We start from the raw sequence: 26360 nt of genomic DNA on the forward strand, positions 1-26360 counted from the left end.
AAATTTTTTATTAATATTTGGTTTTAGTTAGGTATCACTTTATTTTGTCCAAAATATGACCCTGAATCAACCCCCTATCTAAATTTTTCCTTTTTAAAATCCATTTGAAACAGCTGAAGTTTGTGGTATCTCAATGTTCCCTAAAATTTTTCAAGAGTATGAAGAAGACCAGAAAAGGAAATACTTAAATACTAGAAAAAAAACTTAAACATTATATGTACAAATCTTTAATTTCAATAGTCAATACTTTTCATGCAAGCTTATTGTTTTTATTTGAATAAAACGCTTTTCTAATCATAAGATAAATTATAATTAAATGAATTTTTTTTTATTTTCAGACTTAAATATGATCATGTAAAAACAAACGTACAGAAAAAAGGTAAAATATTTTTTTTAATAGTATTTATGAGAAATTAGCCAAATATTGAAAAAGTAATATTTTCGATACATATTTTAAAGTACTTCCTGGATTTTTGTATAATTTCATTTTGACACATAAACCAACTTAACCTGGATAACCTCCAGAGGACGGGATACACCATAAAGTCTTATCTCTGAACCTAATCCTGTTATTGAAATTAATGTATACGCAGCTAAACGCACTACAGACAACCAACCCTTTGATTCCATGACCTTTGTCTATAAGTCTTAACACTCCATCCTAATGTTGCGCATCTGACATAGCAGCAGTAAGGGCCATTTAAATTTACAGTTATGACGCGGAATTAATAAAAGATTCAAACCTATCACCTACCCGACAACAAGCGTATGCGCTACATTTTATGACACAGTCATGAGCTATGACTTTAATGTCGCGTTTTTAATCCTGTAATTTTCTAATATGTAAATATGTCAAAATGTTCTTTTAATAGAACTTTGAAAAGTACTTCCTGAATATTTTCTTTATTCTTTTCCTGAAAAGGAAAGGATGAAAAATGTCTCTATTCTATTTACAAATTTGCAAATTTTTCGGTTCGCTGAGGGGAAAGTTGCTTATTATCCTTTCTGGGGGAAAAACGGTTAAGTAAAAATGAATAATTTTTTTTCTCGTATTCATTCGAATCCGGTGGATAGGAACCGGTTCTCATCCATACGAAAAAACTATGTCTAGTATCGTATTATATCCAGTTTTCTACGAATATAGAAATGTAAAATCATAAGATTAAAACCAGTTTTTTTTAGCCGGTGCCTCCGGCACCTCGGGGCTAAAAAAAACTAGTTTTAATCTTATAATTGTACATTCTATATCCGCGGAAAGCCGTTTATAGTACAATACGAGAAATAACTATTATCGCTTCTACTCTTTATGTTTATTGTTAATTTTCTAATCGTTAATGTGATAGAAAGATTAGTTAATAGTTATTTATTGCATTGTAATATAGACAGCTTTCCGCGGATATAAAAATGAATTTACGACAGTTTTGTGAGCCCCTACGACCTGAAGGCTCTGCCTAACAAAACTGGTATTGATTTCATGAGTTTAATTCGTTTTTTTTATTCGTTAAAATTGTCTGTAATACGATGATTCTTAAGTATGGTTGATAACCGGTTCTAATCTAGTGGATATTAATCGGTTTCCAAATCATTTTCAAGTAACTTAGTTTTAACCAGGGATGGAAGAATAAGAGATAAAATAAATGTACCCCCAATTTTTAAAAACAAACTTGCTCCTCGTGTCGATCAAATTATGAGTAAAGTGTTATCCTCCAAAGCTTTTCTTTTAAGGGGATATATCATTTACAGCCCATTGCCCTTTTCCTCCCTATTATATAGTTATTTAAAATTTTGTGGAAAATTAATTGATGTTAAGATTTAATTTGAAATTAGTGCGTATAGTTTACATATTAGGATTTGTTTACATTAAGTTTACATCTTAGATACAACTTTCAGAACATTTAGAATTAGCCAAGAATAAAGTTTTACGCCAAATAGACCTCTTACTCGAATCTGTATCTGTCTATAATTGCAATAAGGGGGGGGGGGGGAGTTTGTACACTTTAAGGAAATGATATTCAGTATCAAATTTTGCATTGTTTTTTTGCGTATTCTTAACTTTGTTTTAAACCTAGATAAATTGATAAGTTATGCATAAGTATGTAAAAGTAGGATAAGTATTATTTCTTTCTGGCTAAGGCTTATCTGTATTGTGGGCTCTAACCATGTGGGTCATTTACCCGGTGCTCTAACCCTGTAGCGTATCCAATAAAACCTAACCTAACTTAATTAAAGTAATAATACGTTAAACTACTAAATTTTAAAACTACGACTATTCTAACATGTCTAAATCAGGGATAAGGGATGGGAAACGTAGGAAAATATTATTTCAGGCCTATTTCAAGCCTAGGCCTATTTCTAGCCTATTAAACCAGTTTTGGGATGGCGCAGTGCTTCGTATAAAACGCTAATAAAAAAGCTGTGTGTGTGTGTGTAGATAAAGTATAGAATCAAATTCAGGTAGCTAGTTTAAAGTAAAAACATAACCTTTTATAAACCTATATATTAATGGCTTTTGTTAAAATGAAGTTTTTTCTTTCCCAAATTTTTTTTATCTTTTACTTTGGTAATTTGAACTGTCAGAAAGCTATCGTTGGGTTTCCCTCAGACAGATTTTAGTTTGTATTATTTGCATTTTTATTAATGAGTAAAAATTTTATTTGAAAATTTCATTGCTAATTAAAATTCAAAATAAATAAATTAATATGCACTTGGGTAACATTCTATCAAGTATTCTTTGGATACTATTACGTAGTGATATATTTGTACTGTGTTGTATTGTGTATTGTACATATATTAGGGTTGAGGTGTTGTATCAATTCCGTATTAAATTTTTAAAATTCAAAATACAACATCTAATTTATAAACTACCAAATGAAAATTCGTAGCTACCTCCTTTCCAAAAAATAAACCCGCTATTTTTGTTTTTTCTATATGGCCCTTTTTTAACGTTTAACTCTAAGCAGATTTAATAATTAAGCTAATGTGATCTAACACCATTTATATTTATTTTTTAGTAGCAGACGAAATCATTATTTTTTCTAGAATGGTCTGCTTCTAAAATTTTCGCCAATTGGTGATTGGTTGTTAAAAACAGGCCTATTCTTATTGGTTTAGAGCGATAGTTACTTGGGAGCGTCCGCCAGTTTGATAGTAATTTGTAATAGTTGCAATATCCCTTTAGAATCTAGGCCGGGACCTAATTAATGGCCAGGTTTCCTATCCCTTATTCCTGGTCTAAATGTAGGAGAGCTTCGCTTTGAAAAATCTTATAGTTGACATACTTTTCTGTTTATCCTATGATATACAAATAGCTTGAAACACACATCCATTTGTTAACTTTGCAATTACTAGAATGACAAAACTCGGTTAAAAGTTACGGATTTGTCAAATTTTGGGTCTCTCTATGCAACAAAAATATATGACTTCTTCAACAAATGAAATTGAAATAGAACATTTTTTGTGTGTGAAATTTTCCTTTTTTTCCTATTTATTTCGACTTATTTTGTTTATTTCTTTTGTAAAAGCTTCGTGAATCTTTATGAAGTAAAAGGTATAAAAAATTATGGACTTTTATTCTATTTTTATTGGGTAGCACTAACTATCAGTTTCAGATTTTTCTGACAATAATTGTAAGCTTTTAAATGTCTATTTTTTTTAATAATTAGTATGTTCGTCGATTGTCTTATGTTTAACACAAAATGTCGGACAGACTCGAACTAGACACCCTCATGACAATTATACCAAGTTTGTTATTAATATTTACTTTATTCTAGGAAGTTGCTTTCCTGAAACAAAGAAGCACAGAATCGAACCTGACCTTACTGACTTAACATTGTTGAAAATGCGATACCCGGCGGGGATAGGGCGCTGATCCCCAGAGCAGCTGTAGCACGTGATCTACCATAAATTGTCCGCCGCTCAATCTGCCCTGTATCAGCTGCTAAGCAAGCAGCTAAATCACGTGACTTTATAAAAGCTGCTTACAAAAACTTCCAGCTAGTATTATAAAAATTAAATAATAGTTATTATCTACTATTTTAAGTAAGTTTACACAGCTAGCTCTGTATACTTAGTTATATACTTCCTTGTTATCGAACAGCTGTTTTTCCCCGCCAAATTTGGCTTTACACTGAAAATCAAAGACTAATCCAGAAAGATTGAAGCTGTCCTGTTGCTGTTGACTACTTGGAGGCCTGGCCGCTCGGTAAGCTGACAAGCTGGAGGAATCTACAAAAGGCCACGGTGAGGCGCACCAGCAAACCATTCAGCCGCCAGCTGCAGCCACCGCTGCCATTGACCAGTTGCCTGCTGCAGCTGCAGGCCAACCCGAAGCAGAAAAGATTAAGGACAGCACTGAATTTAAGGTAATTTTCTAATTTCGATATTTTGATTGATAGCACAGATTTAAGTATGTTAAATTGTTTATGTTCTGTTATTTTTTGTTTTAGTGTTTTTACTAGTTTTAAAACTACTTAGTAAAAGTGTCAGTCTAATTCTTTTGGAAGTATCCTTTGACCTTTTTAACATTTTAGGAACCTAAAAAGCTGGAGAAAGGTGAGCGGAAGCACCGGATCTCACCCCCTGTAAACTGGTCGCGTGGCAGTCACTCCAGGCTCACCATGGCGGGGGGGACGGGGGCGAGCAGCACCTCCCCAGAGCTAGGGGAGGACAGCAGCTGTATACTGTTGGAGGAGGAACTGGGGGACCATAATCTGGACCAAGATTACAGGTAGGATAATACTTTTAATTGGACTTTTATTTACTAATGATTGTCTTTTCGTCCGACAGACTGAAATGTAAGGCTTGTAGAATTGTTGCACTTAAAAGGATAAAAGGGGGAATTTTTTATAATCAGGGAGTAATGGGACATTTGCAGGGAGTAAGGGAGGTAACAATGGATCGAATATTAAATTTTTAGGAGTCTCCTTTGGGTACTGGTTTAAAGGGAATGTGCAAGAATTTAGCATGTCCATTGTCTTATCCCTTAAAATCCCTGATAATAATTCTATTCTTTTGTTTTTCTGCTGAAAGAGAATCCCAAATGTTTTTAATCCAATTTTCATTTATTAAATCGATTTCTTATAAAGAAATTTCCAATGAAAGGTTGAAAAAAAACTTTAAAAACATTTTTATATTTGTTAAACTTTCACAATCAAACCTTTATTACAAATAGAAATGGTAGTTTTTTCGCGAACTTTTACAATTTAGTACAAGGGTCTTTAGGTAGAAAAAAATAGATATAAACAAATGATGAAATAGTTATTTCTTTTATCGTATTATAAACGGCTTTCCGCGGATATAGAATGTACAATTTTAAGATTTAAACCAGTTTTTTAGCCCCGAGGTGCTGAAGGCACCGGCTAAAAAAACTGGTTTTAATCCTATGATTGTACATTTTCATATTCGTAGAAAGCTTTTTCGTATGGATGAGAACCGGTTCATATCCACCGGATTCGAATGAATACGAGAAAACCAAATTACCACTTTTGTAGATTAAAACAATGGGTTAAAAACCTTGGACTCTGTTAGTTTGAACCACCCAATAAGATTAAACCACCAGTTTTAAGCAAAATTATAAGAAAAAGTGTTAGTAAATTTTTGGGTAAAAGATTTATTTGATTTTAGTTGTGAATACGCGGACATTGAAGCATTTTTAGACGAACACCCGGACTTTTTTCAAAGCTACCTCATCAGAAAAGCAACCAGGTAAGGCATTTTTGTTCCAGTTAAAAAGTTTATCCTATAGGTATTTTATTTTATGATTTTTTTTGTGTTAGATCTCTCTTTCAATTTCCTCTCTTTGTATCCTTATAAGCAGCGTTTCGGAGCCGTTTAATTTTGATGCGGCTCCGGCTTCAGCTCCGGCTCCTACCTTAAAATTAATATATCAATTTTTGTTCATTATCGAATTTGAAAAAATAAAATAAATTATATATTACTTATTTCTCGCATCGTATTATAAACGGCTTTCCGCGGATATAGAATGTACAATTATAAGATTAAAATTAGTTTTTTAGCCCCAAGGCGCCGAAGGCACCGGCTAAAAAAACTGGTTTTAATCTTATGATTATACATTTTTATATTCGTAGAAAGCTGGATATAATACGATGCTAGACATAGTTTTTTCGTATGGATGAGAACCGGTTCCTATCCACCGGATTCGAATGAATACGAGAAAATATTTTGCTTTTATTTGATTAAACCAATATAAAAGAAGAATGTGTGTCTATTTGTTAAGTAACAATAGTTTTTTAGTTTATTATATAGAAATAGACCGTTGCCAAATTATAATATTACTTTTAAAAAATCATTTTTAGCTAATCTGTAGCCGGAGCCGTTTTTAACGAAAAATACGGCTCCAGCTCCGGCTCCACCAAAAATGTTGCTGCTCCCGGCTCCGGCTTCGAAACGCTGCTTATAAGATTTATATATTAAAATTTCCTGTAGCGCGTAGGGATGACGGGACATAGGACACTAAATTACACTAAGTACCCAAAGTTTTTAAACAAGATATTTCAATGGTCAGGTAGATAGTTTAGAAACTTTGGGTATCAAAAATCTCCATTTTAGGTAAACTTTTCACCGATAATTTTAATCTACAAAAAGGGTAATTATGCTAATTATAATTGGGGATAATCTTCAATTTATATTCTATTATCCTATCCTTTTAGATCCCTGCTTTAACGAGTCTTGTACAATGATATAACTTGATAAATGTGTTTTTTTACTCTTATCTTATCAATTTATGGCAAAAAAACTAGAGAATCCTTCCAGCAAAAATATGATTTATGTTATACTCTTTTATTTTCATGGGTTTAGGGAAAGGTACATGGGACTAATTTATATTTTTGACCAGAAGGACAGATATATGGACTCACATAAAGACAACCCCCATTTAAAAAGTTGTTGCGCTACAAATGACTTTGTAATTGTTTGTAGGTCGATGATAGACGCCTGGTTAGTGTCATACGCCATACCTCAAGTATCTTACCTTCCAGAGGATACAGATGTGTCTACACCCAGGTAATATTATCTTACTTACTTAACTGGGTAATACTAACCTACCTGGTTGGTACCATACGCCATACCTCAAGTATCTTACATTCCAGAGGATACAGATGTGTCTACACTCAGGTAATATTATCTTACTTACCTGGGTAATACTAACCTACCTGGTTGGTACCATACTCCATACCAGTCATTGTCTTTGTCCTGTGTATTTGCACTATACTATTTAGTAAAAAGTTTTACCTACGAAGGTTTTGTATTTTTCCGACCTAACCAATTCATTTTTTGCTGGGATCTTAAGGGATAAGACAATGATGGATAAATTGATTTATATCCTCAATAGTGATACACACAAATTTTAACGACCGATGTCCGTTTGACAGACCAATAAATAAATCAAAATTAGTAGAGAAGAACTTGTCTTGTCTAATTTTAGATTCATCCCCAGCTCCAAGTCCGGGTCGGGCGGGGCCACGCCGGTCAGAAAGGTGTCGGCGCACGAGTTCGAGAAGGGCGGCTTGACCAAGCCGCTGGTCACCACCATCGACGGCACGCCCACCTTCCTGTCGCTGCCGACGCACAGCAGCGAGTTGACCGGACAGATACGGAAGAAGTCGCGGACGGACATGTCGACCCTGGACGAGACAGAGCTGATATTAGAGCTGGTGAAGGACATCTGCAACGACCTGGACGTGCGCAGCCTGTGCCATAAGATCCTCCAGAACGTGGGTATTCTTACTTATGCTGACAGGTATAACAAACAGTTTTTTTCTGTAAAAATAGAAGCAGTGTCTTCTAAACAATCAACACCTTGATTGCTAGCCATTTTTCTAGTGGATTTAGTCTTTGAAGTTTACTTTGAGTCAAAGTCGATGGCACATTTAATTCATATTTAAGAGTGTTGAAATACATTATTTAAACATTTTGTTCTTGATAATTTGACGCGAAAATCAAGCATTAAATTATCACGTTTAAAAATTTACTAGAATTATAGCTATTAACTATAAATGTTAATGTTGTCATAGGAATCTAAACTGTTTTTTAATTTGTTAGGTGTTCGTTGTTCTTAGTAGCCGGAGAGCCGGGCTCGAGCCAGTCTCAATATCTTGTTTCAAATCTGTTTGATGTCAGCTCAAATTCTACAGTTGAAGAGGTTAGTCTATTTCTTTTTGTAGGGAGGGTAGTTGAATTGAACCATTAATTATATTGGTCTCCAACGTGTTATCTGTTTTTTTGTTTGGAGGGAGGGGCAATGGGCCATAAATTATACTGGATCCAAAAGACTTATCAAAACGTTTCTCATTCGTAGGCTTAAAAATTTGATTTTGGTGTACAAACCTTTCAGATCAAATCTTTTCCAACAATATGTTTAATCTACAGAAGGGGTAATTTTGTTTATTTAAAATTGGGCTTACATGAAATCGCTCAAAGATCTTAGGGTTAGAGATACAATAAACTCTATATATTACCTATAAAAGTTTTTGAATGATTAGAAAGTTGTTAGCGTAGTGAGATGCGTATCAACTATCAACTTCGGTGTGCATACATTCTCATACAGATTTATAGTTTTTAAAACACAATCAACATTTTAAAAGTTTTTTCGTCTAAGAATAAGAGAACATGTTTTAAGTTTATAAATCTTTGAGGACCAGAAAAATTTGCAATCAAATGTACCCCCCCCCCCCCTTGAAATTTTCCTATTATTGATACTAATTGCTTTTCTTTACTTAACTTTAATTAGTTATCTTTATTTGTAAATATTTTTTGGATTAATATCTGTTCTAACTGCGCTATTTATGGACAAAATTGTCCTAGTAAAGTTATTTTGCTAACAGATCTATAGTAAGATGTATATACAGATAACTACCTCCACCCCCCCCCCCTCTTTTCTAATGACCTTTTTCGTCTGCTAGCAAATTGTTTTCTGCTACATGGCTGTTTTAATAGTTCAGACACCATTGGTTGATTCTTAAAGACCCAATTGAGAGTTGGCACAAGGTCATTGTGATAGTGAAATATTTAACCCTTTCTCCCTCTAGTGTTTTACTCTAACATCTTACTCTAAAAACAGAATTATTGTACGCACACAATCTAATGTTTGTTATTTTTATAAACTTTACTGCCAATAAAAAAAGAAAAATCCTCATTCAAAGGAAAACTTTTACAATTTAGATAAAAACTAATATTACAACATCCACTAAAAGTGAAAATCAATAAAAAAAACCGAACATTAAGAAATATAGAGTGACAGGGCCTTTAATATTCGAAAAACGTAATTTATTAAAAAATCTGAACAAAGATTTGTCCTAAAAAATATGTTTTTAATGGATTGATTGTGGAGATTCTCTACTAAATACATAATACCTAATATTTTAAGGAATCAACATTTTAAAATTGGGGACAATAACTTGTGTAAAAATATCATAAAGATCAACATAATTAAAGATTACTAATTAAAATAAATAACCCTTTATTGACGGGATTATTGTTTAGGTTTCCAAGAATTAGATTAAGATCCCGAAGTCCAGTGTTCTGAAAGAGTTTATTAATTAAAATAAATAACACTTTACTGACGGGATTATTGTTAAGGTTTCTAAGAATGAGATAAAAATCCTGTGGGGAACTGGGATAGTTTATTATGTAGCCAAGACGGCAGATTTTATTAATATTTATGATAATCAACCCTTTACTGACGGGATTATTGTTTAGGTTTCTAAGAATGAGATAAAGATCCCGTGGGGAACTGGGATAGTTGGTTATGTAGCCAAGACGAAGGATTTTATTAATATTTATGATAATCAACCCTTAACTGACGGGATTATTGTTTAGTTGATTATGTAGCCAAGACGAAGGATTTTATTAATATTTATGATAATCAACCCTTTACTGACGGGATTATTGTTTAGGTTTCCAAGAATGAGATAAAGATCCCGTGGGGAACTGGTATAGTTGGTTACGTGGCCAAGACGGCAGATTTTATTAAAATTTATGATAATTAACCCTTTACTGACGGGATTATTGTTTAGGTTTCTAAGAATGAGATAAAGATCCCTTGGGGAACTGGGATAGTTTATTATGTAGCCAAGACGGCAGATTTTATTAATATTTATGATAATTAACCCTTTATTGACGGGATTATTGTTTAGGTTTCTAAGAATGAGATAAAAATCCTGTGGGGAACTGGGATAGTTTATTATGTAGCCAAGACGACAGATTTTATTAATATGTATGATAATCAACCCTTTACTGACGGGATTATTGTTTAGGTTTCTAAGAATGAGATAAAAATCCTGTGGGGAACTGGGATAGTTTATTATGTAGCCAAGACGGCAGATTTTATTAATATTTATGATAATCAACCCTTTACTGACGGAATCATTGTTTAGGTTTCTAAGAATGAGATAAAGATCCCTTGGGGAACTGGGATAGTTGGTTACGTGGCCAAGACTGGAGAAAGTTGTAATGTTACAGATTGCTATAAAGACTCAAGGTATCATTTTTTTAAATACTAATCCTTATAATAAAGTAACAGGATGTTTGTGTGTTTGTCTGTCTGTCTGTCCGTCCGTCCGTCCGTCCCTTAAGATCTCGGTAACCACTGAACCGATCGGATTCTACTCTTCAGGGTATATACCCATTGGTTCTGTGGTGGTTTTAAGCTATTTTCTTGGGGGTTGGGACACCCCCAACCCCCCCCCCCCTAAAAAAAAATTCTTGGGAACACATTAGACCAAGCACCAGTAGTACTTTATTTTTTTTAAATTATCTCTTGGGGCAAAGCCTCTAGAGGCTAGGGGCGAAGACGCTAGTATTTTATACAGTTTTAAATTTTTAATGCAGTTTTAGAGATATTGGTTCATTTTCTATGTTTGTTTCGATTTTTAATGAACTTCAAAACAACAAAATCCGCAAATGTGGAAATTTAAAATAAGTTTTTTTTATTTTACATTAGCGTTATAAAGTAAGTTCGCTCTTAAAATTGAAACCAAGATAATGACTAACAATCATGTAACATTTCCCATAAAAACTGATTTTCTTTTGACTGACTACGACAAAACTCAATTATCAACGCGCCACATTTATTGGTGATAAGGGGGGGGGGGGGACCGGCCTGGATGTCCATTGTCCATGTTGGTAAGGGGAGGGTTGTTGAGGTATGCTTCTACAAAAAAATGTGTTCTTGGGTAAAGGGTTAAGTATTGTTTTTTTTCTTTTAATATTTTTCTATTTGAATAATATATTTCTTTATTTGCCCCTTCTTTAAAACTTTTTATTTTTCCAAATATTCCTCCCTATCTGAATTGAATGAAAATATTTAACGTTGGTGCTCTAAATACTTTATATAGATAATTTCTCAGGGAAGAAGGGAATTGGTCATTTTGTAAAATTTAAAGTAGATATTTGGAATTTTGTAGTCAATCATCCTATTATACAAGTTGTTTGTAATCCAATTTACCAATTAGGATGAGTTCTCTCCCTATTAGGGAAGCTTTACATAGCTTCTTGGTTGGTTTTAATCTATTTTATATCTAAATCAAAGTCTTGGAATTGTTTCTCTTTCCTCTCCTTCCTCCCCATTTTAAATACGGTGCGTATAGATGCTATGGGCGAAGCAACAAGTAAGAAGTTTTAAAATGTAACCAAATTTTAATTTTATGAGATAATTAAAATCTTCTTTAATGAAAGTGTAAGGTTATTGTTAGTAAAGTGTTTCTGAGATTTTGAATGGCAAATACACAAATATATGCCCAGATATATGATCCCTTTACCCCTGATAAGTTGTAGGTAAATTAAGTTGTAATCTTGAAAATGTCTCAATTATCAGCCAAAATTATTTCATTTCATTTGTATTTAATCACTAGCAAATATTTCACAAATTAGGGATAAGGTTTCTCAAGAAAAAAGAAATTTTTTGATATATGGGGAGAGGGTAATGGGTTCTAGTAAGGAAAACACTTTGTCATACATGAGATGTTAAAACTTATATGTCAGGCACGTGACATTATAAGTATTAGCCCCTAAATAGGTACAACATTATGAAGTAAGAGTAGTGGAAATGCCTTAGCCCATAAAAACGTACAACTCATTATTGTGCACAGTAAAGACTTATAGACAAAGGTCATGCAATCAAAGGGTTTTTTTGTTTGATGGGTGTTACCTAACATAACACCCCAAATGTTTACAAATTATTAAATGTATTAAAATTATTTTAGGTTTAATCAAGAAATAGACGATATAACTGGATATAAAACAACCTCTATGATGTGCTCTCCTATTAAGGTAAAAGCTTCTCAGAAAAATAACTCTTTTCCAGATCTAATACTTTGTTGACATCAAAAATAAATAGATTCAAACCTTTCCGGGGCCTGTAGTAGCTTTCATGTATAGGATAGGCTTGTCGGTTTAGTAATTGTTTAGCGATATTATTCTATCCTTATGGACAAAGATCCTTGTTATGAAATATCTCTGTAGTAGGCTCCATTCCTTTAAACAGCCTAAAACCACCCGAAGACATGTAAATAAAATTTTGATTGTTAAGAAGTTTAAGGTTTATTTTAGTGTAAACAAAATATTTCTTTTTATATTTCAAATTTAAAATATATTTTTGCTTCTATTAAACCATATCTTTTTTTTATCCTATTATATGAAGTAGCAAGTTTTTTATCTTAAGGTTCCGGGATGGTTTTAGGCTATTTTTCTGCTCTATTCCTATCCCTTTAAAGACAGAGCACTAGATGCTAGAGACCTAGCCGCTAGTAATTATAAAAGTAATAGGTTTTTTTTGTCTGTCCCATTGAGTTCTCTATTTTATAGAATCTTCACATGGTCCAGACAGGGTTTTTGCCACCACCCTTCAACCCTTAAATACAAAGCTCCACAAGATGCTAGAGGCGAATCGCTAGTTTGATTAAAAATACAACAATTTGTCTAATAATGAATAACCTAGATTTTGATTAATTTAGAATAGTTTTGTTGAAGGTTAGAATTCAATCACAATATGTCTGAGTCCTGTCTATTTATCCCAGGAAGGGAGGGGACATTGGACCGTAAATTACTTTGGTACCCATTCTTTTATAACTGTGTTATCTTATTCGTTGGCTCAAAACCCTTGGGTACTATTATTAAATTTTGATTGATTGATTCCAAACTTATCAACCAATAATTTTGGTGATTTAGTTTTTTATTCCTTGGGGTGTACATAAGTTTAACCGTCCATTGTCTTATCCCTTGTGATCCCTGATGCATCTTGTCTCCTAGTAACCTGTCCGTCCGTCTGTATGTCCTTCTTTAATCTGTCTCGTTACTGCATTTCATAACATTCCTGTACGTCTCAATGTCATCACATTTTTTAGTAGCGCAGCTAATATAGAAATGTTTTTTTTATGAATAAAATTTCTGTTTTTCTGCTCAATTTACTAAATCTTAAGATTGTTAGGAAAGCTTGTATTGGTCAGGGGAAAGTTTTTATGTTATTTCTCTGCCACTAACATTTCTTATCTATAAACAAAATTTAATTATGGATCTTGAGACAATAATGTTTTGTTTGCAGGACAGCAATGGCGACGTGATCGGGGTAGCTCAGGTGATCAACAAGGCTAACGAGGGGTACTTCACCAACAATGACGAGCGGCTGTTCGAGCGCTACCTCCAGTTTTGCGGCATCGGTCTGCGCAACGCACAGATCTACGAGCGCTCACAGCTGGAGGTGAAGCGCAACCAGGTGCTGCTCGACCTGGCCGGGGTCATATTCCAGGAACAGTCCACCCTGGAGACCACGATACACAGAATCCTGACCCATATGCTGTGTCTCATCCAGTGTGAACGGGCTCAGGTTCTGCTGGTCCACGAGGGGTCGCAGTCCACGTTCAGCCAGATATACGAGTTGTCCCAGGAAGACATCGAGCAGGAGTCGAAGGGGGACCCCAAGAAGAGCATGCAGGAGTCCAGGTTTCCGGTCAACGCCGGCATTACCGGCTACGTGGCGGCCACCGGGGAGACGGTCAACATAACGGATCCGTACGCGGACGCGCGGTTTGATAAGTCGGTGGATGCGAGTGGGGACTTTAAGCATTCTACGATCCTGGCGATGCCGATTAGACACACAGGCAGCCCAGGCAAAGTTCAAGGTGTCTTTCAACTAGTCAATAAGGTAAAATATTACTTTTTTCACTTTCGATTTGTAGGTTTCCCTCATTGATATTGCATGTGGACCACAAACGAATTTTTATATTAAAATTATTTTTGATTCTTGTCTTAAATTACGTTGTGTAAATTAAGGTATATGAACTTTGTAGGAGGTAGCCCCACAGGGTTAGAAATAAGAGTGATTTTTTGGCTAAAATTAAAGTTAAGGGGGAGAGGGAACTATTACCCATTTTCATATTTTGTACTTTGATAGCAAGCTCATTACTTACTCATTACTTGATTTGTTAATCTTCTTTTTCTACTGGTGTAGCGAGTTGAAGATGTTGGTACTGATAATCTTATTATCTTTTGCTAGTTCATATATTTTCTTACTTTTGATCTTAAGCTAGCCACTGATGTGCTAAAAAATTTTGTTAAATCTTTTTTTTGTATTCTGTTTACATGTGGTTTACTGTGGAGAGGTTATTAGCTGATTTATTTAAACACAAAACTCTTAATTGGATGGCTAATAATCTGGACTAATACCCAGGAATCTCAAGGGATGGGACAACGGACGATAAATTAAATTATGATAGACAAAATTATCCCTTCTTATAGTTGGATAATAATTAACTGACACTTCTAGTCTGAACCAACCAATTCAAAAGTTTTGAAGCCAACGAATAAGAGAAGGAATTTATAGAATTTTCAGTGCCATAATAATTTAAAGCTCTATGTCCCCAAACTCCCTGGTATAAACCAGTCTATACATTGTTTAATAATTTCCCCTGAATTTTAAACGAACCATTTAAATCCCCAATTCTCTAAAATATAGAAATCTAGAAAAAGATTTAAAAACATATACCTACAATAGAGTTAGAAGAAATTAAAGAACTGTGTCATTGGAATTCCTTCCATTCAGGAATCCATAAAAAACCCAAGCCCTTGCCACCAACTCTCAATATAATAAACTTTAACTTACCAAACCTGACCTAACTTAAATGAGGGTTAACTTTTTAAATCGTTAATCGTTACTAAAAGTTACCTAGAGGTAGGGGAGTTGTCCCAGCCCATTCAAAAAAAATTTGGAGATAGAGCGATTTATCTTCGTTTGGTTTTACCCTCCTTAAAAATGGTTATAAACCTTTCCAGGACCTATGAGGAGCTACATTGTACCGCTGTACCATTGGTTCAGTGGTTGGCGAGATCCTTCGGTACACAGAGTCACACATTCTTTTATTTTTATATAAGGATTCAGAAAAATAAGGAGTTATCTTGCCTTTAAAATCTTTACATTTATTTTGGTGGGGGGGCGGTTCATCAATTGAATGGTTACTACGCGAGCACATTGTTAATCAAGATGAGCGTTAATTACGCAATTATGCGCATAATTACGCGCGTAATTGCCTTCATTTTTTAACAGGGAATAGTTTTAACAAGAATTGGTATGTTATCCATTATACTAGAGGTCCAAAATTAAACCCTCTCCTACCCCACCTTGATAAAAAAATTTAAGCCCCATACGAAGTTTAATTTCTGTGAGTTACTATCCCTATGGGGCTCTTCTAATCATTAATTAGCCTAACCTAAAATAATCTTCAAAATATTTTATATTATCTCAAAAAGTCGGTTTGTGATCCGTTAACGATTTGTTGAAGAGAACAAAATATTTTTTGACATAATCAAATTCAATCATTTAATTTTTTATTCTAATATTACACGGTTTAAGAAATTTGAATATGTGTCTCGATTTATGCACGGATCGACCAATCAGCATTTATTTATGTACACTAAAACTATATATATGAGCAAACTATACACGATTCAAATAATCTGAACATAATATACATGGATACTAAAATTATTATTCACACAAGCATTACACAATTAAAATTTTTTATTAATACTTAAACTGCTAATTAGAGAATTTTGAAGCATAGGAATGGACCTTTAATGCTTAGTAACAGTATTTCTTGCAGAGATATTATTTGTTTAAATAAAATAGGACGATTGTATCCAATCAAATATTTGAGTGGGGAGTGAGTGTTATTTATAAGGTTCAAGATCTTAGGAACTTTGAGCAACCCTCTCAAAACAGGTGAAAACCTGTCCAGCATTTATATAAAGCTAAGGAGATCTATTTGTCCGTTTGTTTTCGTATTATAGGATTCATTCAGGCTGACAAACATACAACCGTTAGCGAGATCTTAATAGACATCCTACCATTTTATTCTACTATTGTTTTTTTTTCAGTTTAACAATCTGCCATTTACCTCTAACGACGAGAACTTCGTGGAGGCCTTCGCCATATTCTGCGGAATGGGCATTAACAACGTCAAGATGTACGAGACGGCCGTCGTTGCCATGGCAAAACAACAGGTCAGTAACCCCCCACCCGCTTAGGATTGTTTTTTTTTGGGGGGGGGGGGGGTGTCAAAGAGTTTTAGGGATAGGACAAAGGAAGATAAAAGTTAATTTAACTCTACAACAATGATAAACAAAATTACCCCATATATAGATTAAAATTATTGATGGGAAAATTTTGAATTTAATCTTACCTCCAGTTAAGCCAACACATGGGAGATAAAGTATATAAACAACATTTTGGTGAATTAAAAAATAGTTCAGCTAAGCTCCCCCATAGTCAGTAAATTTAAAATTGTAGTTCAGATTTTAACACATACATAAAAGTTTTTTACTAGACTCTACTTAAACTTGTTTTTACCTATATACAATATTTTGCATCAATTATCCTATCTCTATATCCCTGCATATAAATATATTTGCTTATAGTGTAATTTGTATTATAATGATTGTTATTTAGGTCACATTAGAAGTTTTATCGTATCATGCCATTTCTCCATTAGAAGAGGCCGTTAAGCTTTCCAGGTAAAATTACAATTTTTAGTAGCGCGGCTACTTTATAATTAAACGCATGTTTGTGGACGTATGTCTGTCAAGAAGTTTTGGCTCTCTGTGTCATTTCTTCTTTAGAAGAGGCTGTTAAGTACAGTTTTATTAGAAGAGGGGCTATTCTGTAACTAATTGTTTTTCTGTCTAGACGTAAGTCTTTCAAGACTTATTTTCCTATTATGTCATTTCTCTATTATAAGATACTGTTAAGCTTTCCAAGTACAGTTTTATTAGTAGTGTAGTTACTCTATAACTAAATGTCTGCCTGTATGGACGTATATCTGTCAAGAAGTTTTCGCAATCATGCTATTTCTCGGTTTCGTGATTTTCTACTATAATTTCTCCTACTTTTACCCAATTTCTTTTATGGCCATTGAACATCTACTCTATAACACCACTTTGCCGTTTGTCCATCCAAGTTTTTATTGTGCTTTGCTATTTATGGATATTACCATCCTTGTTTTATTTAAACTATTTCAAATTCTAAAGTGAAAACAACCCAAATTTTTAGGTTGATATCCTTCGCCTATTATGAACAAAAATATTTTTAAAATTATATTTATTTTTGTAATTTGTATTTTTAATTTTTAACAAATTGTGTAATATAACCGAGGGGAAGAAAAGTAATTAATAGCGCAGCATTAATTAAGATTCTTATCTATAATTGACCAATTATATGATTTATAATTACTTGTTATGTATATGTATTATATGCGTCAATATCGAACTTTAGGCTCAAAGCATGCTTTTAATAGAGAAGCTACTTTTAAATAGACGACTATTTTTTAAAAGATTCTCTATATCAATGAGCATCAAGTATACAAAAAAATAGGTCTATCTATCTGTCGATAAGGCTCTTAACATTTATTTTTTTTTATAGCTAACCATCAATTGTTATTTCTTGTTTTTTAAAATTCTTTAATGTTCTTATTACAGAAAGATATTTTATATTATTTTTTCTGACATTTTCTACTGTTGTTAGAACCCTTACAATATTTTTATTTTAAGATTTAAAATTTATTGTTTCTAAAACAATCAAATTTGCGAGGTAAAAAATACCCGCATAAAAAAAATAAGTTAAAGTTGGGCCTTTATAAAAAAAAATCATAAATATATGATTTTTACAACAATCTTTCTTTCTAGTAATTTATCTTTCATGCGATTCAGAGGTTTTCTGGATGCCTTAGCCTATGTATGATTTTCAATGGATTTCTTATGATACTTATGATAATTAAATAAACCTTGATTATTAATAAACCAAGGATAAGGATCTTTCAGTTGAAATGTGAACAAACGGTGTATGGACCAATATATCTTTAAAATTCTCAATTATTGAAGGGTAAAGCTTATTAAAGTCGTTTTATGGAGACTATATTCCTATAGTTATTTTTCACTCATAGGGTGAATGCCGAGCCCCGATATTAACCAAAATAAAGATTGATAATAAAATAATTGTAATTTTTTCAGACAAAGAATCCCGAGCACGTCAGCCCTTAATTTACACTCCTTTACTTTTGATGATTTCTCACTCCAAGATTCAGATACACTCAAGGTGGGTACTTTTTTAGATGCAGCACCCCGCTACTCTAGAATTAATTCGTTCTTGTCTGTTTGTTGCAAGAAGGGAGGGGGACATTTGACTGAAAATTATATTCCTCTCTGAAGTTTTATAAACTCTTATTCGCTGGCTTAAAATTTGCATAAACCAGCTGTTTATATAGGATTCAACAAATAGTTTAATCTACAGAAGGATAATTAGTCATTATAGCAATTGAGGGTATAAATCAATTTATCGTCCATTGTTCTATACCTTATGATCCCTTGGTGTATATGTGCCAGATCTATTATTGCTAAAATGATTTTATTCGTTGTTTTGTGCAAATATATGGGTTGTTATTTCACACTCAGATAAAAAATTCTTAAATGAAACAGTAAAATAGCAGAGGGAGGGAGAGAGAGGGGACAATGTGCTGTTTATAACACTTGTACCCAAGGTTTTAAAATAGGTATAACAACTTTGGGGGCTTTAGGTGAATTTTGTTTGGTCGATTTAGTAAGTTGAGTGTCCTAACGTTTCAACTACTAATTGTAATCCACAGAAGGAGTAATTTTGTGTATTAACATTTGAGATGTATATCAATTTATTGACCATTGTCTTATCCCTCTAATAATACCTATATGGTATTACTGTTTTCAATTAATTAATTTTCTCGGTTTATTTAATAATATTTGCTTTAAAAATGGTAAAAATATATTAATTAAATTTAATAAATTATATAACATTCAGATTTGAAAACAACACCTGATTTGATTAAAAATTTTGTTTAAAAGTTGTGTCCTGCTTTTCTATATTAATCTTTTCTAATAGATAATCATCTTATTCTTCACATCAATAAAAACAAACATTTATTTTTTTTGCATTATTTCCCTATCCCTGTGTCCCTGGATAAAAAGAGATGAGAGTTGTCATTGCAAGGATAGATTATGCAAAAAAGCGTCCATGCAAATAGCGTTAAATGTGCAAAAATTGTCATTGCCCAATATTCAAGTTTCAACAACAAAGAGTTTTGTAAAAAGGTTCTACCCAGGGAGTAAGGGAGGGGACAATGGATCGAATATTCAATCTTTAGGAGTCTCAGACTTTTGGGACTGGCTTAAAGGGAATGTGCAAGAATTTAGCAGTTTCTGACTGAGTTTGGGGACTTGCGCAAGAAATGCCATTAATCGCTATGTAAGTTTTGAATATATATAGTTTTGCAGACAGATAGTAGTTCAAATATAAATACACGGCCCCCCTCCCATACTATATTTCACTCCCTTCATCCCCACCTCCTTTTTAAAAGTAGACGAGAAAGGGAAATGGAGAAGGGAGGTGGGGGAATTAAACAGGATAAAAAGGGGCAGGAAGGCGTGCGGGTCATATACTTGCCCATCCAGCTTCACGCCTGCCTGCCCCTTTTTTCCGTGTTCACATCACTTGCCCCCAAATCTCTTTTCTCTTTCCCTGTCATCTGAAGAGATCCAGGGAGATATTTCTAGTAATTAATTACAGAATGGTTATGTCAGTCTGTAATACTGGTAATCTTATTTTCAAATGATTGCTTTTTTTCTTGGAACTTTTTTCTTAGTTTATGGTTTTCTAGATTTAATGAACAATCACTTTACAATTTCCACCATATTTTCGGGATTATTCTGGTTTTCATGGCCTTTCTTCAAAAACTCCTAAATTGAATTAATTGCCCATTGTCCCCTCCCTTACTCCCTGGGTTCTATCTGTAACACGCTACATTAATCCGCGACTGTGGCGTAACACGTAGCGGATCGGCTCGTTCTCGGTGAGGTGATAAGTTCGAATCTAAAACTTGTCATAACTAAAGTTTTACATGATTTAATATTTTTTTCTGAAAAATATCTCACAAAAATAACTAATTTACATGATATTTAACTACTATTCATATATTTCTAAATTAAAATCAGGTTTATAAGTGTTAAAAACAGTTTTTAATTTTATTCTTATTTTCCACACAAATTCAAAAACTACTTTTTTCCCCATTTTTCAATATTTAAAGTTTCTCATTTTTCAATATTCAAAGTTTCCCATTTTTCAATATTCAAAGAATAAAGACCACTATTACTTCTATATAATAATCTATTGTTTATTATTGCTGCGCTACCTTTGAAAAATAATTGTCCTTGTTTTAACTGTTGACCGCTAAACTAGCTCAATGCAATACGCATTCTTTGGTGTTTTCTGAAACCAAACAATGCTTTTAATTATCTTAATCTGTTCAAATGGGAATTTCCATACATAAATAGAACATTTTTAATTCTTATATGTACACTTTTTTATAAAATGACTTCGAAAAATTAGGGAATGAAGTAATGTATAATAATTTAGCTAAACATTATAAATCAGCTGTTTTGTGTGGCCAGCCATCTTATTTCCCTATTAAGTAGCAGAAATATTTTCTATTTTTATTTGCCCTACATTTATTTTTGTTTAATTGTTATTATCCACGACAAGGACAAACATTCTTATACAATACTGATAATAGTCACAACACGAAAGTATACAATAATTGTTTTTTTGCTTGATTTGAACCGTCAAAGTAAATATACAGAATATTTATGATGAATAAATTTGTAGCTGGCTTGAAGATGCAACTACACTGTGATATGCTCAATATTCCACTAATAACTAACAGACATATTTAGAAATTACATCATGCGTTACTTACATATGGACATACATGCACAATGCACATACAGAGTGAGGGAAGCGAAGCTTTATAGAACATATCTTACTTGTTTAATAAACATTGATAAATGATGAAAAATCATAATACTCCACATACATATTTGTTGAGTCAATTGAAAAATATTTTTGTGTTCAGCACTTTTCTGTAATCTTTTGATTTAACTATAAAGTTTACTTTAAAATTACATTAAATTCTAATTATTAATTGAAAACCACATATCTTATTTTCCTTAAATGATCAACTGTTTGATTTTGGTAATTTATTCTAAAGTTGAACTTTACAAGGGTTCACATGTTTACTTATAGGAAAGCTTGATTTTTTGGAAAGAAAACAATAATAGTAATAACCACAAAAATGATGTTCATGTTCAGTTTTTTTTATTATCTTTAAAATGTGAATTTGTATTCTAATTGCATGATCTATTTATCCATAAGCAAAGGCATAAATGACAAAAAAATCTAAAAACTAAGAAAATCATCAATCCTTATCATTATTAGATAAATCTACAACTTACTAACAAATCCTAGAGTAGCTGCGCTTATAAAATTGTGACAGTTTGTGCGCCGCCAGTTTTCAACATAATTTCCCGCATTCCGAGAAAATAATTTTATCAGACATTTTTATTTTTTATTTTTCAACTGAATCTGACAAACAGTCTGCTACACTCAGGGATTTTGAGGGATAGGATAATGGATGATAGATTATTTACATCCCCAATGTTAATAAATATAATTTTCCCTTTCTTACAACAAGTTTTTTGGTTGAAAAGTTTGGATACTACCATCAAATCTAAATTAAATATAAGTACCCGAAGATTTTAAGCCATTGAATAAGAAAACGTGATTAAAAGCTTTGGGAACCAGAGTGTAATTTACAGTTCAATACAACCCCACCCCCCTCCCTCCCTGGCAACTACGGACATGAATATTTATTAAGAAAAGAATTTTAACAAGACTTTCCTGGCCAAACTGTTGTCATCCTATCGATATGCAATTCTTTATAAGTGTCCGTGGCTGATATAATATCAACATGCTATTTTGAAGAAAAAAAATTGAAAATTATTTACGTCGACTGTATATGGCTTTTATGACAGGTGGTCATGGATCGCATGATATGACGTCCAAGCTTTTTGATTGGGGGAGGTGGGCTAAAAAATATGGTTACGAGGGGGTATTTCACCCTTGTGATGGAGGGGGGGGGGCGGGGGGGGGGGGGGGTTAGTGTTAGATGCAGCAGTTGTTTAAATGTTCAGCTCTGAAATTTTTCACTAGCTGCTAAAGCTTCTTTCTGCTTTACCTAACTTTTTAAATTCTGCCAAGTGTCCTGATTTTCATAGTTACGTAAGTGAAATCATATTTACAAAAGGTAGATTATTCATTAAATCCTTTGCTAAACATATATTTGATTGATAATAATGTTCTTTTTTCTTATTAATTTGATTTACAATAAACATATCCCCATCCTAATATTTGAGAAAGTATAACTTTATAAGTATTTATGTCAAAACTCAGGATTTTATTAATAAATTTTCCTTAAAAAAATCTCGCAGTTAGAATAAAGTAGGTCTAAGTAGCGCAGCTATTTTAAAGCTCGGGAATATGTGTTCGAACCAAAAACTGGTTCTACGCATCAAAACATTAAAAATCTAAATATGATTCGTTTGTGTCAGGGAAAAGGGAATGGGATTCTGACAAACAATTGTAAAGGAAAATTTCTCCACAACCCCTTCCCCTTTTTCTCCCCTTCTTACCCACCCCTCTTCAATAACATGACAAAACAAAATACACTTCCACCTTACTTTAAAAGGTTTCGTGATTTTTTATGTCAACTTTTATTTGACCTGTTTGTCTGGCAATAATCTATCACCATCAAAACTGTTAGCATTCTATCAATTTGCATTGTCAACAACCTATAGCCAATGTACTAGGCAAACTTCCTTTTTGATTATTAATTAAACAAACTGGATGTGTAGTCTGACAATTTGTTTTTCAGCTCTGGAAATGGCTATACTTGTTTTGATATTAAGTGCATAATAGATCAATCCATTAAAATAAATGAGGTCATGTCTCCATTTTTAAGTGTAGCAACTATATAAATCATTTCAACTCAGCCAAAAATCCACAAATAATTTTAGTATTAATAGAAATATCTGCGTTTAGTATGATTAATTGAAAGGGGGGGGGGGGCGAAAGTGACACTTTTTGAAACTAAAACTAAAAGTCAAAGGAACTCAACTAAAAAAAGAGGTACAGGTCTGACATTTTGCATGGCAGTTGCTTTATAGGGGTACAATATGGAACTGTGAAGAAACGGCGTCGCAACCGCCGAAAACCGCCGTGAAAAGGCAAAAAAAATTTGGCGGGAAACGGCGGTTTTCGGCGTTTGCGCCGCCGTTTCTTCACAGTGCCATATTTTACCCCTATAAAGCAACTGCCATGCAAAATGTCAGACCTGTAACTCTTTTTTTAGTTGAGTTCCTTTGTTGACTTTTAGTTTTGGTTTCAAAAAGTGTCACTTTCGCCCCCCCTCCCTTATTTGGATATTACTCTGCTTTAAGTGGTACTAGCAGCTACGCCCCTAGAGGCCTCTAGGGAAACTTGAAGATGGGGAAGTTGAAGAAGGGCTAGTTGAATTCGATAACCCAATTTTTTATTTTAGATTTAAAAAGATTTGGGGGGGATGATTTTTTTTTCTAGGGGTTATTACTCTTGGGAAGGTGGTGGTACCCTCCCACAAAATAGTTATAAACCTTCCCAGGTCCAATGAAAAGCTACCCTGTAAAGGAGAACCACATCGGTTGAGCGGTTAGCGAGATCCTTCGGTACAAACAAACAAACATACAAACAAACAGACATCTTGTTACTTTATTATAATGACTAGCGGCTTCGCCCCTAGTCTCTAGGGGCTTTGCCCCAAGAGGTTTGATCAAACTAATTTTTCGTGTTTTATATTTAAAAGAAAAATTTCAAAAAAGAAATTATTTTTTTTAGGGGGGTGGGTTATTCGACCCCACTATTTTATTTTAGTTTTAAAAAGAAAAAAAATTTGGGGGGGCGTTTTTTATTCTTTGGGGGGTTGGGGGTGTTTATCCCCCCCCCCCCCCCCCTCAAGAAAATAGTTATAAACCTTCCCGGGACTTATGAGAAGCTACCCTGTAAAGGAGAACCGTATCGGTTGAGCGTTTAGCGAGATCCTTCGGTACAAACAAACAAACAAACATCTTGTTACTTTATTATAATGATTACCTACAACAGGCAACGTTATCTTATTTTTGGCTCACGAACATTGGCTACTTTTATTGAAAATTGATTGGTTGTTTTCAGACTATTAGTGTCCAAACATTTTAACCAACAAATTTAATATATGGAGTGGTAATTTTGTTTCTCATCATTGGGGATGTATATTTATTTTTCATCGATTGTGTTATCCCTTAGGAACCGTGAATTTATTGTTAGGCAAATAAAGTTTAAATGTTCTTATAATTTTCAATCCTGGTTTTAGAGGGGGGGGGGGGAGTTCTGACACATTTGCGTAAACCTGATTTTATCCCTAATAACCTATCCTATCAGTCCAAAGATAAAGCCTATATACCAGGTTTACGCAAATGTGTCAGAACCCCCCCTCCCCCTTGATTTATGTGTGTACGTCACTAATTGATATAAATATATACGGGCAATTAATCAACATTTGATCAACGTAAAAAGTCTTTTTAACTTGATATTATAAGTTAAGTTAATAAGTCAGCTTTTTGTAGAAAATTTTTGTCGTTTTCTTTGGAACAAAATCATTCTTGTTTTATACTGGTATAGTATTTTGTATGCTGGTTCATCAATATGCAATCGATATTAATAAAGAATAATCATGCTAATTTTTTTTAATAGTGCCTTTTTTTATGCCTTTTGAGCACTGAACCCCTTTTATTTTTAAAATACATTGAAAATAAAGTGTTCTTATTTTTTTATCCTTTACTTAACCCCTGCGGAGGTACCTAACCCTGTGGGCCTACCCAATATAACATAGCCTAACCTGATTTACAGTAATGAACAATAAAAACGCCAAATTAGCCCCTCCCCTTATTTTTATTAAGAGTAGGGTTTCTGTGTTCATCAAAACACTTAAAGAAAAAAACTCTAAAAAATGCGCGAAATTTTAGAAAATAACAATATGTTTTTATTTTAGGCTGGTCTCAGAATGTTTATAGATCTGGATCTGATTAACAGATTTAATATTGATTACGTCACACTGGCCAGGTAACTTTTTTTATGACGTCACAACAAGGTCGTCAAAGCTTTTTATGTTTTTTTAAGGGGAGGGGGGATATTTAAAATCTTTATAAAGGTGGTTAAATCAAGTTTTCAATTATACAAAATTTCCACTTTGTAGATTTAAATTATTAGTTGTTTGGACTATACTAGTCTAAACCAACCAATCAAAATTCAACAAAAGTCTTCGCAGATTTTGGGCAAAGGAATAAGATAACTTGGATGTAAATCTTTGTGTACCAGTGTAATTTACAGTCCAATGTCCCCTCCCTCCCGGTAAATTCTGAAGTCTCAATCCTTTCATACAGAAATATTTCTAGTAAATACCGTAAACACATTTTTTCAATATCATATTAGGAATAAAAGGATAGGTTAATGAAAGAAATATTTATGTTCACCTCTGATTTTATATTATAGCTTGGGTAAATGGTAATTTGGATTTCATAGATAAAAGCAACAGGATTTCTATGAGTCTGTGTTAATTGTTCAGAAGAATCCTGCTAACCGTTATGGTTCTCCTTTACAGTGAAGCTTCTCATAGGTTCCTTTGAAGGAGGGCACGACCACCCCTTCAAAAGAAATCGACTCCCCCCCCAAAAAAAAGAAAAAAATTTGAAAGTGTGGGGGTCGACTTCCCCTCCACCTAAAGTGATCCTAGGTATAGTATATACAATAGACGATAAATTTTTCGATATTTGGGGAAAGATATGGTTGTGGATCAATTTAATTATTATTCTCCACTCACTTTTTATTTCTCAAATATTAAATAATTTAAGCGATTTTATTTTTCTCTATT

At 33.3% G+C, this 26360-nt stretch overlaps 1 protein-coding gene across 4 annotated transcripts in view; it reads left to right on the top strand.

Annotated features, from left to right (window-relative positions):
* Positions 1 to 321: 321 nt before the first annotated feature.
* Positions 322 to 26360, top strand: part of Pde11 (Phosphodiesterase 11) — a 51929-nt gene continuing 25890 nt past the window's right edge. For 3 of the 4 annotated variants that reach the window (XR_013878146.1, XM_080155909.1, XM_080155911.1), the window contains exons 1-14: positions 322 to 379; positions 3771 to 4361; positions 4530 to 4726; positions 5623 to 5703; positions 6937 to 7020; positions 7442 to 7756; positions 8059 to 8158; positions 10392 to 10495; positions 12219 to 12285; positions 13556 to 14155; positions 16384 to 16509; positions 16955 to 17019; positions 18511 to 18595; positions 25482 to 25552. Coding sequence is in view for 3 of the 4 variants with exons in the window: in XM_080155909.1 (XP_080012035.1) it covers positions 4617 to 4726; positions 5623 to 5703; positions 6937 to 7020; positions 7442 to 7756; positions 8059 to 8158; positions 10392 to 10495; positions 12219 to 12285; positions 13556 to 14155; positions 16384 to 16509; positions 16955 to 17019; positions 18511 to 18595; positions 25482 to 25552 (1808 nt within the window). In the remaining variant the exon portion in view is untranslated. The remainder of the gene's footprint in view (positions 380 to 3770; positions 4362 to 4529; positions 4727 to 5622; positions 5704 to 6936; positions 7021 to 7441; positions 7757 to 8058; positions 8159 to 10391; positions 10496 to 12218; positions 12286 to 13555; positions 14156 to 16383; positions 16510 to 16954; positions 17020 to 18510; positions 18596 to 25481; positions 25553 to 26360) is intronic. The other variant, XM_080155910.1, reaches the window with a different exon arrangement.

Source organism: Acartia tonsa, chromosome 4, assembly GCF_053477335.1.
Source record: "Acartia tonsa isolate MP-2025a chromosome 4, ASM5347733v1, whole genome shotgun sequence".
In the NCBI taxonomy this organism is placed as follows: domain Eukaryota; kingdom Metazoa; phylum Arthropoda; class Copepoda; order Calanoida; family Acartiidae; genus Acartia; species Acartia tonsa.